The sequence below is a fragment of the Pavona decussata genome, unplaced genomic scaffold (genome assembly GCF_977016875.1).
Source record: "Pavona decussata unplaced genomic scaffold, jaPavDecu1.1 SCAFFOLD_234, whole genome shotgun sequence".
In the NCBI taxonomy this organism is placed as follows: Eukaryota; Metazoa; Cnidaria; class Anthozoa; order Scleractinia; family Agariciidae; genus Pavona; species Pavona decussata.
In genome coordinates, this window is record NW_028145639.1 from 180 (window position 1) to 15,077 (window position 14,898).

Consider the following 14,898-nt stretch of genomic DNA (forward strand, 5'->3'; position numbering starts at 1 on the left):
GAGGGACAATGGGGGATGCTCAAAACCATAACACCATGCGGAAAGCATTGAAACCTGCCATACCATGTCATGTTAAATTTCAAAGGGGTTGGGGTGGGGCCCAATCCAAAATCACCTTTTGTGGGGGGGGGGGGGGGTGAGTATTTAACATTATCAGGGACAGCACAAAGTTAAAAGACTCTAATGAACCTTGTGGACCTGAGATAAAAGTGAGACTATGTCAGCAATATGACAGTCTTGTACTGTTGCTTCTATGAGGTAACTTTATTAAATTGAGTGTTATCAAAGTAACACTGTGCATATACTGACATAAAAGCTTGATTTTTAGTGACTGTGCCTTTTGGATCTCACAAATTATACTTTGCAATAGGTTGGTAGAAATTAACCTAAGAAAACATGAAATTTGCAAACAAGAATATTAACTTGAAGTAAGGATTTCAATCACAACTGGAGCATAGAGCATGACATAAGAGACACAATAATTGTTAATTATTAACTTTTTTTTTATTCAAAATGACCATTGTTGTTAAACAATTCTCACCTAAACTTTCATTCATCCTAGAATCTTCTTGATCTGTAAAAAAATAAACCTGAAAAAAAGCCACAACTTAAAATTATGCAAATAAGAAAAACATTTCACTATTTACTGGTATTTTATAAATTGTTTATTTACAAATTTGCATTCTACTAAATTTAACTTGAATTTATTGTCTTTGTTTGCTTGAAAGTTTGTTTGTTTTGTTCCACTTTTCAACCTAATGGACAAAATGAGTCCAATTAACATTACTCTTTTTTCTCACTTGCTTGCCTTTGGTAACAACTGTTTCCTCTTTTGACCGGTCATGTTTTATAAATTTATTGAGTGACCAAAATTAATGTTATAAACAAAATATTTTTTTCCAACTCACCAGACCATCCTCAAGAATCATTACAGCCATTTATAAACCCATGCAAACTATGGTCCAGTGAGTTTTGGGGTAACGGTGCATGTGTGGGAAAGGAGGATCATAAATTGTGACTAAAATTTATTGTCCTATAATTTTCATCTGTTTTACAATCCCCTCTGGATCTGACTCATTATATACATTATTTTTCTCTTCATCATGACATGTACTTAATTATTCATTATTGTCTGGCCCTGTAATAATTAACTAATTAGCAACCATCTGGCTGATGGTGTTGTCAGGACAAATATTTCAAAGTCTTGACACTTATTGACACTTATCAATAAAATCCATTTGTAATGTTATGTAATTACAAATTTGCACTAGTGCAAGCTGTTAAGAAAGGCATATAACCTAGGAGGGGGTACTCCCCATAATGGACTGTATAGGGAAGCTCCACTCAAAAGAGGTTCCTTTTTCAGGACGGAGTTATATAAAAGGGAAGGAATTTCATGAGCCAAGGAATAGAAAAGGGTAGGGAAAACCGTCACTTAGGTATTTAAAAGGGCTTTTCAAAATATCTCGAACAAACCCAACGGAAAAAGATAGTTTTTCTACAGTACTATAAGTATGTGAAAGGGGTACCATCACCTATGGAAGTTATTTGAAACGGTTATCTTTCCTGACAAAAATGTATATAAAAGGGTAAAGGTTTGGACCTCAGGGCAGTGCCTCCCTGTCTGAAACAGTACTTGAGTACCCCTTCGAGTACTTGAGTACTACTATTTGAGTACTAAAGTGCCTCCCTGTGTAAAACAGTACTTGAGTACCCCCCCCCCCCCCCCCCGGGGCATTATCAGGAGTCAAGGGTATGGTAATTAGGCTGTTAAAACACTCCTGTGCCCAAACATTGTAGCCTAGGTAATGCTTCAAGGAGATTCCTACAATGCATGTAATATATTTTCTATATTCAGCAGATCAATTGTATGAAAAACAAGAAAAATCTGGAAAACCCATTGCATGCTGAATATACATCTTTCATGAATAATTTATTTCAATTTTAATCAAGGGATGGGTTGTAACTCTATACTCTCCATGAGTCTTTCAGGCTCAACATATCAGTTCCTGTTTTTTGTCTGAGAAATCTGTGATTATTATTTTGATTCTCGTGACCTGTCTGCTCAATATGTATTAACGCTGTATTAAGGGGTAATTACGTATTGATCACAGCCCTATAAAATAATTAATAAACATACCTGATCTCTGGCATTTTGAAACCAGGTGTGTTGCAAAACAGTTACTCGCGTATTGTGATAATCCCCAGTAGTTTTAACAGAAATAAATATATCTTTCAGTTCTGTAACGTCCATCTCCTCGCCATTTTCTTGTCTAATTTCGTGACCAACATTGTTTTCTTTTGCACGCGTCTGGCCATGATAAACTGATTTGTGTTCGACTCCTTCCTGTGCGATCAGCCCCGCTGATAAGCTAATGGATTGATTATGTCCAATGATTCCTTGGACTGGATTTCGAAGATTCTTTCTAGTTACTGGAAACTCTGTTGATTTAGTCATAAAACTTCCCTTGTAATATAAGCTTACACCATCGTTGGCACGAGCGACGTCCAATTTTTCTCCAGCAACTAACTTGAAGGCTTCTCCCATTTGTTCGACATCTTGACTTGACTGAAGTCTCAGACGAGATTTAATCCTGTTCAGTCTCGTATTAGTGGAACTATCGTGCCTAATTGGCGCGAAATTGAACTCTACATGTAGAAATAACGAAACGATGACTTGCCCAACGACAGCCAAGCAAATCCAGAGAAACACCTTTCTGCATTTTCTCCTTGGAAGATACATTGCACTATCGATAAAATTCTAAAACTAGTCCCATTGCTGTGTGAGCTAAAATCAGCGTGAACATACATGACCGAAGATGCAACCCGCCAAAACCATTATGAGCCGCATCACAATGCTGTTGGCATTAATTCGCTATACGAACAAGTCAATAATCTCGAACAAGCCTTTCAAAAGTCAAAGATCAAGAGAAACTCCAGATGCGGTGATGATAATTTCAACACCGTCTCCACAACAATCAACAGCAACTCACGTATGCTCCAGCGAAGACCACACTCTTGCTGATCATCAATCGATACTTTATAAACAGTTATTTGATATTCCGAGTCTTACTTTTCACCTGCAACGTGTAAAATTCTTCAAATGCGTTCTAAACTCTATGGTAACAGGAAATATGAACTGGCGTTAATTACGAAACTGTTTTCGTGATTACGACTCCTTTTGTCAAGCCAGACCGCATCCTCTGAATTCAGAGCAAATCATGACAACTTTTCATAACCGTTTTGAAAATTTACCGCGTTTTTCAGCCAGTAAAACGTTGTGGTTAGCCATGCTATTTGCAGGTGACACCATTCTCTTTGCGAAGCGTCACGAACTAATTAGCACACGAGCAACTTATTACTTTCTCGGGTAGGGTAAGTGTGTGTGAATTGTGCAAGACATTGCTTTGAGTTGCATTTTCAAAGCAATTTGACTAAAAGCAAACAAATTATGTCAAAAATGTAACTTTAAAAGTATAATTAACTGTTGAAAGTTATGAAGACTTTAACAGCTGTGCTATCTTCGATGTCAAACCCTCCCTTCCCTGTTGGTATTGTATTACCAGCGGTAAAAGTAGTCACGCACGCGCTGAAATTGGCAGCACGTGTTGATTTGTACTTAAAAGTCATAACAGTAGACAGTTGAAATGGAATCATCTAGATTTAACTCAGCTCTGCATACAGGAGACGAGCTTCGCAGCGAAAAGAAGACGAAGAAGCGAAAACTTCGAGACGCAAACCTTCCGGAGAAGGAAGACCTTTCAAATGGTTTTGTAACCCAATGATTAATTTCTATCATTCGAACGCCTCAGTGTTCTCGAGATCATTTACATGTACATTGCAAGTCTTAATTGATTGTTTACGGAGCATTTTACATTTTCCAATCAGATGATTCTTCAAGTGATGTCTTTTCCGCAATACAAAACATTTGCACTTGCTTTGGAGTGGGTGGTCTTTATAACGCAAAAAAAAGGTACGTGGCTGAAAGGCAGTAGATCCTATCAACTTCATACAACTGATCAGTGACTAATTTCTCCAAACGGTATTAATCTATACTTTCCTGGATTATGCGCGAGTTTCCCAGATACAGAACAAATCCCCAGTCTCCCATGTGGGTCAACAAACCTCCCTGACAAAAGAGGGTCGTACAGGGGGGGTCTCTTGCATGGTTCACGAACAGAAAAAATAGGAAATCACGGATCACGGAAATGAAAATTTCATTTTCAAGCTCTTCATGGGTCACGCAAAACCTTCAGGTCACGGATTACAAAGAATAATTTATTACATTCACGTTTCACAGGAATTAAAATCAGCTAATCACGCATCACGAAAATACCCCTGTACAACCCTCACAAAAGCAACCTTATGATTTTTTCCTCTACATTTTAACCTGAAATTTTCCCAAACTCCAGGATTAAGTTTTTTCGAAAATACATTTAAGCATACAAGCTTCACAGAATCTTTGTCAAGTAGTGAGATGTTAATTTTTTGTCACGACTTGAGGTGGTGTTAGTCATGGTGGTCACAAAATGTCCAGAAAGACCGATTGTTTGTAACCGCTGTCTCACTTTGTCTCTGACTCACACCAGCTCAAGTCATGTGACCAAAAGCAAAGTCTTACCACTTGACAAAGATTCTGTGAAGGAGTCCTGATCTTTTACGTAATGTTTAAAAAACGAGCAGGAGTGTTTTATCGGGTTTAAAAACATGTGCTGCGAGTTTCTTGAACAGCTTCAAAAACATTCCTGGATCAGCGTGTGTCAACAGAGTTCATAACAATAATTTTTATTATGCTTTTGTGAACGTTGGAAATTAGCGTATGAGAAAAACACCGCATATTAATGAGGAATGTTATCAGCTGATAAAACAGCGCATGCTAATGAGGAGTGTTTCATCAGCTGATAAAACACTGAATACTAATAAGGAGGAGGTTTATCAATATAAAGTCACTGCACATGATGTATTATCAACCATTTGATAGGTCAATTGGCTTATGAGTTATTAATGAGTTTTTGAGGCTTCAATGTATTTTTGGATCCTGCAAGCTAACATGTTTTAGTTATGGATAATTTTAAGGCATTGGTAGTTGGCAGTTGCGTATTTGGGCTTTGCAAATTTTTTAGGTAGTTCAATTTGGACCATTTTTTTCGGTTGGGGTGGTTCAATTTTGAACCATTCTGGTACAATGGGGAGGAGTGGGTTGATGATTAGGTGGGGGGGGGGGGGGTTAAATTTCCAGACTTCAGATCTCCAGAGGTTGGTGTGGCTCAGTAGGTTCAACAGGTGACAAGAAAAAATAAAATAATCACTCAATGAAATGAATAGGAAATGGAGTGTTGGCTATACTACTAAATGGTCTAAATTATCTGTAACCATCCTACATGAGAGAGAAAATAGTGTTAATGATACTCAAAATATCCCCAACTGAATTAACTTAACTACAAGTTCCGATAATCACATATCTCTTGAGAGGTAGAGGGAAAGTCAGGCAAATGATTGAATGTTAATGTGTTTCATACAGTGAGGTCAGTCTACTATTCCAGAGAGGGATATTAAAGAGATTTCTTATGGTCAATATGAAAACTGATTGGAATTTCCTCATAAGAAGGATGGAGAAGGAAGGTCTCCAAAGCCAATTTATTGTTTTAAAGCAAGTGTAAAGCTTAATTTGAATTTGCAGAGGGGAGTATCCAGACCAAGAGTACCCTTCATAGGAGTGGCTTGGATAATTCTGGAACATCACATTGTTGATTTACATCAGCCTACAGTGCAATGATAAGATAATCTATTGTTTCAATTTCCACTGAAAATGAATTCCATGTACCCTTCATTTTCCCAGACCCTTTAATCATTGCAAAGGCCTCTGACCTCAAAGATAGTCAAGTAGTCCATCTGTGGTATATCTTGCAGTGGTCTTTTAAATAATTGTTGTTTTATGTTTGCAGAAAAATAGAGACCAAAACTGGCCTTCTGGCAACCTTCAGTAATGGTAATGTAAGATGTTATAATCTTCAATTTATTTTCCAGTCAGTATTGTGAATGTGGCTGATGGTCATTGTTGTAATACTAGATGCGTGCAGAATGTGTGAACCACTCGGAATAATTAAGCTATGAATAATGCGTGCAGAATGTGTGAACCGCTAGGGATATTTAAGCTATTCATTATTATTCAAGTTCAGTTGAGTTCAACCGTCGTTCGGTTATAATAAAAATCTTTGTGTCAGTCGCTTCGCGTTCGAGTAAGTAAAACCTAGAGAGTCAAATAGCATGAGGAAACAGTCATATTCTGCCAACGCATTTCTTTTTTGGACCGTTACATTGCACTTTTTCCCTTATGCGCTTCTTTGCAAGTTTGCATTGTGTGGTTGCAGGTGTTGTCTCTCCTTTCAGTGCTTTATGTAGTTATTAATCTCTTTCTTGATCAAAGTATTTTAATTACGTATTAAAATCCATAATACTATTATAGAATGGAGCCCAGCTGGGGAAATTCAAACCCTGTCACCCGGACTGAAAAAACGGTATGTAGTCTTGGTAATTTTAATTAAGAGAACTTTTTGATGTTTTTCAAAAGCAAACCAACTGGGCCACAATATCGAAGTGGATTTTGTAATAGAGAATATAGGAGGGACTAATCACAAGATCACATGTCCCAAAAGGGGAAGGGGGATTATTAGAGAGGGGGCTTATTACAAAACCTGACTTCCAAATAGGGGGCTTATTAGAGAGGGGTTGGGGGGGGGGGGGGCTTAATAATATAGCTTTTACGGTATGCATGAGTGATGATTCTAGAACAGTGACCAGGACTTAACACATAGCGATAAGAAATAGACTGTAACTGAAAACATTAACACAACATTTCCTCACAACTTTTGTCATCAGCTACACAAAGGAGATGTCAGAGATGTCTTTTGAGCTGTTAGGTTTAATCAAGAGAGTTTCACTGCTGTTTAAAAAGTTACATGAAGGTAAAGGATAAGAGGCTTGTGCTTAATAATTAATGAAGCTCATACTCACCAACATTACTGTACATGTTATGCAGATGGTAGTAAATTTAATCACTGGCTATTCTTCGGTTCTTATGAGAAGAAAGTTTTATAATCTAGTGTCACGAAAATGTCACCATCAAACAAACGATATTTGAATTTAAAAAGTCTTTATTATTGTGGAAGTCATTTTCTTCTACATAATTTAATGATTAAATTTTTTTACAGGAAGAACATTCTTGAAGGATATCACAATGGACATCTACCTCAAGGTTTAGTCATATTTTTTAACTGTGAAATGTTTGGTAAGGCTGGGTTCAGTCCTGTAAAAATGTTTTGTAGCAGTTAAGGCAACATTAAACCGGAATGGTAGACAGCTTAAACGGGAGACTCCTTTAACAGGAGCGGTAGACAGGACATGAAGGGCCAGGGTTTCTCGCCTGCTAGGGAGGTTCTCATAATGAAAATAAGTGAACTACAAGCAGCAAATAAACAACACCCCTACAGATGACATAATTGCAAGCTGTCGGTACATTTTGAGATGGCTGTATATCACAGTTTGGTACTTGACAGTGTTACAGATTATTGGTCATGATATTGAGGTCTCTTTGCTAGAGATGGTACGTCTTCTAGCCTTGGAATTATGGATAGAAGTGGGAGCCTTGAAGCTCCAGACTCATCATCATCATCATCATCATCATCATCATCATCGTTCTCATCATCACTTGTATGGCATTAAATTAAAGGCTGCAAGTTAAAGCTCAAGAAGCTATGATAATCTTTATTTCACATCATCCACCTGTACAGCCACACTTAAAGGCCTTTTGTTATGTGTAAATTTAAAGCCTTACTTTTATTGGAGTTGGTTAGGATCACTTCAATAATTGAAGGGTTTTCTATTTAATCACTTTATGGCCAAAAATTCAGAAAAATGCTCCAAATGTGCCCAGATTTAGCTTAATCAAAGATTTTGCATTTTTCTGCCTGGGCTGATTTGCAAGGAATTTTGCCTCTACTTTACTGTTGTGGCAGTTAATGTGCTCAAATCCTTTGAAATTCAGCCCTTTCTGCAAAAAGGAAAATATATGACAGATCCACATTTAATGCAGAAAATCTTGATTTTGATAAATGTGAAGCATTTACTTAAAAAAGCAATTTATCCCATTTCTGGTAGAAAACCCTTCTGTTAATATTTATACATTTATTAGCAAGTGACAATAAACTTTCTTTTTAATCTATAACATGCAGGTTTCTCTTTTTAATAGGATGTGAAAACCAAGCCATCCCTGCCCCTTCCAGAGCAGTATGTTGAGATTGGTCTCTGGAGACAGGTCATGCAGATTAACCAACAGATTTGTCGCAAAATGGACGAGCTGGACAAGATGGAAGAAAGTTTGCCAGATGGTGCAGAAGTATGAAAAATATTGTGTAGAATTTGAAGTCCAATCCGATCATGCCCCAGAGCTCAGAATCAGCCATTTTAGTATTAGCTTTTTTTCTTTTCATTACTCTCTTAAATAAGATATAGTTTTACGTATAAAAAAACTTTGTTCTGCTTTTTTACACCATCAGGAAAAGTCAGGAGAACTGATAGAAAATCAAACAGTGCATCAAGGAACTGACAAGGTTAGTTCAACTCCTTGACTCTGATTTTGTAAACAAAAAAAATACAAAACTTGTAAACAATATTCTTTATGGTATTTGAAGGCTAGGTTGGTCTCTTTAGGGCTGTGTTGTTTCCTTAGACAAGAAACTTTGTGGCAACAAACATGTAGTGTCAGGGGTAACCCTGTGATGGACTAACACCCCATCCAGGGGACCTTGCAATACTCCTATTTGGGTAATAAGCTCCAGTTTTGTGGACCACTTACATTGTAGTATGACTTTACCTTTTGTTATTATATGGATTTGTTCATGTTGTCCTTCAGCAGCATGGTTAAGAATATAAAAAACTGTTCTATTGAGGCCTTAAACTGCTGTTTAAAAGTAAAAACTAAAATCCAACCTTTTTCCGATCAAGGGCATCATCAGCTTGGATTTTAGTTTTTACTTTTAAACAGCAGTTTAAGGCCTCAATAGAACAGTTTTTATATATTATATGGATTGTCGGAACAAAGGGATGGTTTGAAAAAATTCAACAACATAAGGCAAATTATATAATTGCAAAGCAATAAATTAGTGCACCCAAGTAAACCATTATCAGTATTTTCATTTTTCCAACTGATCTGTACAGCTATGTTTCCTTCATCTAGGAAGGCCATAACAAAAGTACTTTCCATGACTATTACATGGAGATGGTAACATCTAGTTTTGGTGATGACTTAGACCACCTACGGCAGGTTTGTAGGGTTCTTTGTTTTTTTGTTTTAATTTGCTGCCTACTTTTTATTTAATAATATTGTACAACATTGAGGTTAGTTTCTAAAGGAAATTTGTGGCTACAACAGTTGGGGAATGAAAACAAATATTTGGTTTTATCAACTGAGGTGATAACTAAAGGTAACTGGCCACCATAAAGAGCTGACATTTCAAGTGCTAGCCCTTCATAAGAGCAAATTGTTGTGTTGTGCACTTTCTTGTTTACTGATTCTAAGCAATAAATTGTTAATTTTTTTTTTAACAAACAGAAGTGGTCAAACTTCCTTACTCGAACAGAACCCACCAAACCACAAAATATATGATGGTCTCTGCCTGAATCCCCTTTCCTCAATGTCAAAAGGTGATGTCTTTATTGCAAAGCCACCCCTCTATCCAGCAGTAGAACAAGGACAATGAGATTCAAACGTAAATTTTTATTGTTTATCTAGCAAATTATGTTGACTCTTGCTAGCTGAATATTTGTGTTAACTCAAATTTTAAAGTAGGCTCGTTTTCCACTGTCCCCTCGGGTCCGGCTTTCTCGAGCCTAATTTTAAAGCCAATAAAATTTTGTCAGTAATGTTCATGAGATTGGTGGTATCTTCGATAACCCCCCTACCCCAGACAAGGTGGGTCCTGTTCAAACCACTTATTATGAACAATTCCCTTAAAGAGATCATGATGTAGTGAAGTCCAGGAGAAACTAAACAAGTAGGTAGGTAGGTAGGTAGGGTGTAATTTGAGCTTTGAATAAGTAATAAAAGATCACAACCTTCTGTCATGGGAAAATATATATTGCTATTTTTATTTGCTTTCAAGAAGGTAGAACAAAGATTGAAGTTAATAGTTTACAGCCAGCCAGACATCATGTGCCAGTACAGTTTTTGTGTATACAAAGAGGGAATGTGAGTAAAATAAAATCATTTTTTTCTTTGTTTCAGGAGGGCAGCTTAGACTCAAGAAAAGTTGAAATGCTTATAAACTGTTTGGAAACTGGAAAGGACATTTGGTCGGACTTGGAAAAGAGCTTGTTGCAATCTGAATGAACATGAGCACTTTTTGCAGCCTTTGTGTCCAGAAACTCTTAAAGAAAATGCAAGGTCCATTGCTTTACTGCTAAACCTGGGCTGACTTATCGGTCTGTAAAATTAGATTCTTTTTCAAATTGACCAATTTATTGCAGTGTGGACTGCACTGATGGAAAACCTGAAATTCAAGGATTCAGGGAAAGCAAGTCCGTCATGCTAAACCCAAAAGGACCTTTTGGTGCAGTTTGTGGACAAACTCACCAAATTAAAACATGACTGCAAGCATGATACCTTTATTTACGTTACAAATTTCTTATCAGTAGGATTACAAAAATACTTGACATTTATTTTATTATTACATATTACATGTAACTATTAGTACTATAATTATAAATAACTGTAATTATTACAGTAATTATTACTGTGTACAAACAGTAGAGGTGTAGCAAGAAAGCCAAGCTATGAAGAAAACTAGATCTTTTGGAAGATTATTTGGCTGAATTTTATAGGAACTGGAGAAATATTAGAGTAGCATGAATTTATATATTAAGATAAGATTTGCCTCATCTGGGGTTTATCTCGTACTTTGTTATATGTTTGTACAGTCCTTGATGGTTCCTCAGGTTTACAATATTCGGTCCTGTATGGTTTTCATTGAGAGTTATTTTGAAATGTGTAATTCTAGAAAATATCCATACTATCACCCCCTCCCTACAGAAGGGGGGTGGGGTAGGGGATCAAAAGCCAAACAAGTTAAAGAAAAGTATGAGTTAATTGGAATTTCCTGAGGGGTTGGGCGTATTAGAAAAAATCCCTTGCGTGGGGTGGGGGTATGTTCTAGAACAGATGCTAATACTACACAACGAAACTAAAGAAAAATAAGTATCTTCCCAATTGAAAATGATACTTGTTAGGACACATTGACTGTCTTTAGATTTATTGTACTTGTGTATGGGTGTATTGGTCAAACAGATTGATGCAGTTCTAAATTATTTTGAACGCCTAAAGTGGGATATTTTGCAGGATTTCCACTGCATGAATTTCCTGTTTCGACATGCAAAATATTTTGCTACATGTAGTATGTATTTCTATATACGCCAGTATTTTTAAGGTGCAGCTAGAAAATATACTTGCCCTTACCACTTAAAACGTTTGGGTTTCAACAATCTCAGACAGTTTAAAGCGGCGACTTCAGCTCAGGAGCAAAGTTGGAAACTGGCCTCTTGTTACATTAGTTCCACTACTACTAGCACCTGAATAACTGAAGGTACAATGTACTCCCCGGCATTCAACAGTTTCTTGCCCCTCTTCTCCATACCATGATTTAGGACCCTTGATATTTGAAATAATGTCGTACACCTGGCCTCGATCTAAGCAAATTGGAGGCTTAAACAAGACATCAAACATATAATAGTCATGCAGTTCATCTTTTTCTGAGTTGTATGATCCTGATTGTTCTACCAAAAAGAAATCATTTGCCCTTAGTTTTACTTCTATGGAAACTGTGTATTCACCACCTTTGCTGCCAAAATGCCGCACCCCCTGTAACTTTATAACCTTGCTGACAGTCAAACCAATGGCATCAGCTGAATATTCAGAGTAGCACCAGGGACCGTCTGGGGGACACAACTTGTTAAATCTGCAACATTGATAGAAAGACTCAGACCTTGGGGATTGAATAAATGCCAAAGGAGAAGTTAAACTGACACCACTGTAGTATTTCATCATAGCACCAATCTCTTCCATGATAAGAATGTTGGAATCAAAAACTACTGATGAAAACTCCTTCAGGGACATCAGTGGAAACCTTACAGCTTTCACAATCTCATCACCAAGAATTCTTCTTTTTGCCCCACCATCAGGAACAATCCCTTGTCTTTCACTCTCTATAGTGGCCCAGCGATCGATAGCTTTAAACAATTCTACTTCCTTTACATTCAGTTTCTCTCTCTTCACAACTGACTCCACCAGAGATCGCTCAAGCGTTACAAATTCATCTGACGTCACAGCTTCCTCTGTGTCCATTTCAATCACTACCCAGCATCGATGTTCCAAATCTTTATCTTCAAATTTCTGAACGTGCGGCAGAATTGAAAATACATTGGATGCTTCCAAGTTGTCTCGCAGATATTTAGTGCATTTGTCAGCGAGTGAAGGCACCATATATTTCTTCGCCAAGTACAGCACATGCATTACATTACTTCCGGTTAAAGTCACTTCATCGCTGTACATGTAGCGAAGCAACTCCAACAGACTCTCGTACTCACAGTCAGGCAGTTCAATTGAGTCTTTAGTCTCCGCTATTTGACCATAGAACATGGCATAGAACACAGGACTGCTGATTGCGAGTACAAACTTGTGAGCTGGGATCACCTTGGTTTCACTTTCGCCATTCGACACAGGAACAACAAACTTCACATCACTTAACAATTCTTTGTTAAAAACAAATTTGGTTCTTTGGCTGATAGATGGGTATTTTGTCTGCCAATTGTCGTCAACTTGTGCCATATCACCTCTGTAATTTCCCTTGTAGTATCCGATGCAAGAAAGAATGCTCACCGCTTCCGCCTTCTGCTGGGTGTACAAATCCCGGACGTCTCGGGCAATCCCGGAAGGTACGGGTGACCCGTAAACCACGTTCCCAGGGTCCTTTTAACTCCTCTCTCGAGGGAGTAAGGAAGAGGGGTTGGTGAACGAGGTTGGTGCCCAGTGCTGTTTATGTCATCAAGCGGTCAAAGCTCAATCTTGCTCCCAGAGGCTGTGTTCCTTTTCATCAACACAAATTAAAGAGCATAAGTATATAACTATGGTGCCAAGATGGCTCTTTAAATTACCTGCAGTAACTACATTACAACCATTACAGATAAACTTAATATAAAAACAATGAATTTCGAATATCGCCAACAAACGTTGCCGGTTGGTAGTGTCAAGTCTTGTGTCAGCCCAGCTCAGGGTTGTTACAGACGCACATGGTCTATAGGGACGTATGGCTGTGTAAACCGACACACACCGGACGCCATGCAATGCCTAGCCCCATTCCCGATAGCCGTGGTAACCCAAGCGATCCCGTGGTCCACGAATCCTTGCTTCTAACGTGCGTTCTCGTCAAAATTCCCAAAATATTTTTGACGTTTACGATGTCCATTCAAAAAACTATAATTTAGTAAGATAAAGCGCTAGTTTAAACCATCACCAGTTGATATAATTGGGTTATGATTGGTTTGAACAATACTTCTCGGGCAGATAAAAGATCACCACAATTGTCAGTTTTTATGTTCTCAGTGACGTTCTCAGTTTTTAAGTGATATTTTCCCCTTAACATTGTTCATTGGAAATTGACTTACTAAATTCAGCAGGTCAACGCATACTGAACACGCGCGCAAGTGCTAGAACCAGTCGAAGGCAAGAACTGGAAAAAGACTTAAGGCCAATTATTTAAACAGAGCCTAACTAAGGCCGCGGCTTAAGACAAGCCTTTTTGTTACCGTCAGCAGCAGACAATGTTTAGATATGACTGTTGGCAAAATTGAAAATGACTTAGAACGTGGCCAGTTTGCTAAACACCGTCCAAACTGTCTTTTAATAACCGACCCTTAGTTTTGGAAAGTCTAGAAATGAACGTCTTTAGCCGTCTTAGACAGGTGTGCCTTACAATGAAATCAGATTCAAAGGAACAAAACATTACTTTTGAAAAAATACAGTTCAAACATGCTAGTACATAAAAAATCTCCCACTAGAAATCGAAAAAGTTGTGAGTCTTGGTTAGAAGTTTTTTTTTATGTTTTTCCGAATTTTTTTCTCATGCATATGACAATGACTAATCCAGATGTTTTGAAAACTACTTGAAGTGCTTTTACAAACAATCAAAAATCAAAACTAGAAAAAAATTAACCAGTTTAACAGACGTATGACATCTAGCGGAAAAGTCCGATATTTTCAAGTCTGCAAAAGTCAGTGAACGTGGCTTTTTATTTATTTATTTATTTATTTATTTATTTATTTATTTATTTATTTATTTATTGGTTAAAATGAGAAAACGTCATGCCTCGTCATTGTCATTGATTTTGTTGTTTTTCATTGTGCCTGTAGAATGTGAGTTCCTATTGATTAGTCAGTAGTTTACACAAACAGACAAAAATAAGATCAAAAGTCCACCAATCACTATCTCGACTTCAGAGCCAAACGGGGAGAACGGGGTACCAGAAATTAGAATTATCCAAACTTTCCAGTCCACTCATTTCACAGTGTGCACAGCCAACAGTGTCTTAAACATGCTAGCGTTGACCAACACTCGACATCTCATAATCTCCTTAACGTTTAGTTTTAAACCCAGGCAAACGGCCAGCACAAAGTTATGGCCCGTAGGACTCCATATCAGTGGGAGATATTCCGTGTTATTTGCTACTGACTTCATATGTGGACTTTGTAGTGTTCAATGTGTTCAGTTTACCCGTTTTCATGCTGAATACGGATCACCCGTTCGAGGTCAGGATTGATACGACTTACTGCCCGATCTTGCCCAATCCCTG

The 14,898-nt window shown here is 37.6% G+C and overlaps 3 protein-coding genes across 5 annotated transcripts; 1 reads left to right on the top strand and 2 right to left on the bottom strand.

The window, feature by feature from the left end:
* Positions 1-305: 305 nt before the first annotated feature.
* LOC146457943 (uncharacterized) lies at positions 306-3,433 on the bottom strand. The gene is made up of 2 exons (XM_085091174.1): positions 2,141-3,433; positions 306-590 (listed from the first exon to the last, which is right to left on the bottom strand). The coding sequence occupies exons 1-2, from the start codon at positions 2,741-2,743 to the stop codon at positions 486-488; spliced, it is 708 nt and encodes a 235-aa protein (XP_084947300.1). The 5' UTR covers positions 2,744-3,433; the 3' UTR covers positions 306-485.
* A 138-nt stretch (positions 3,434-3,571) lies between these two features.
* LOC146457944 (uncharacterized) lies at positions 3,572-10,517 on the top strand. 2 transcript variants are annotated; one of them, XM_085091172.1, is made up of 10 exons: positions 3,572-3,768; positions 3,889-3,973; positions 5,946-5,989; positions 6,467-6,518; positions 6,880-6,965; positions 7,212-7,255; positions 8,249-8,395; positions 8,556-8,609; positions 9,236-9,322; positions 10,283-10,517. In XM_085091172.1, the coding sequence occupies exons 1-10, from the start codon at positions 3,648-3,650 to the stop codon at positions 10,385-10,387; spliced, it is 825 nt and encodes a 274-aa protein (XP_084947298.1). In that variant the 5' UTR covers positions 3,572-3,647; the 3' UTR covers positions 10,388-10,517. The 2 variants fall into 2 exon arrangements, with proteins under 2 accessions (XP_084947298.1, XP_084947299.1); XM_085091173.1 differs by having other exon boundaries at positions 3,620-3,972; positions 5,944-5,989.
* Positions 10,518-10,646: 129 nt separating this feature from the next.
* On the bottom strand, positions 10,647-13,106 carry LOC146457945 (BTB/POZ domain-containing protein 6-like). Of its 2 annotated transcripts, XM_085091171.1 has the most exons (2): positions 12,182-13,106; positions 11,898-12,008 (listed from the first exon to the last, which is right to left on the bottom strand). In XM_085091171.1, exons 1-2 carry the CDS (start codon positions 12,875-12,877, stop codon positions 12,003-12,005), a joined length of 702 nt encoding a protein of 233 aa, XP_084947297.1. In that variant the 5' UTR covers positions 12,878-13,106; the 3' UTR covers positions 11,898-12,002. The 2 variants fall into 2 exon arrangements, with proteins under 2 accessions (XP_084947296.1, XP_084947297.1); XM_085091170.1 differs by having other exon boundaries at positions 10,647-13,101.
* Between the last annotated feature and the right edge of the window lie 1,792 nt (positions 13,107-14,898).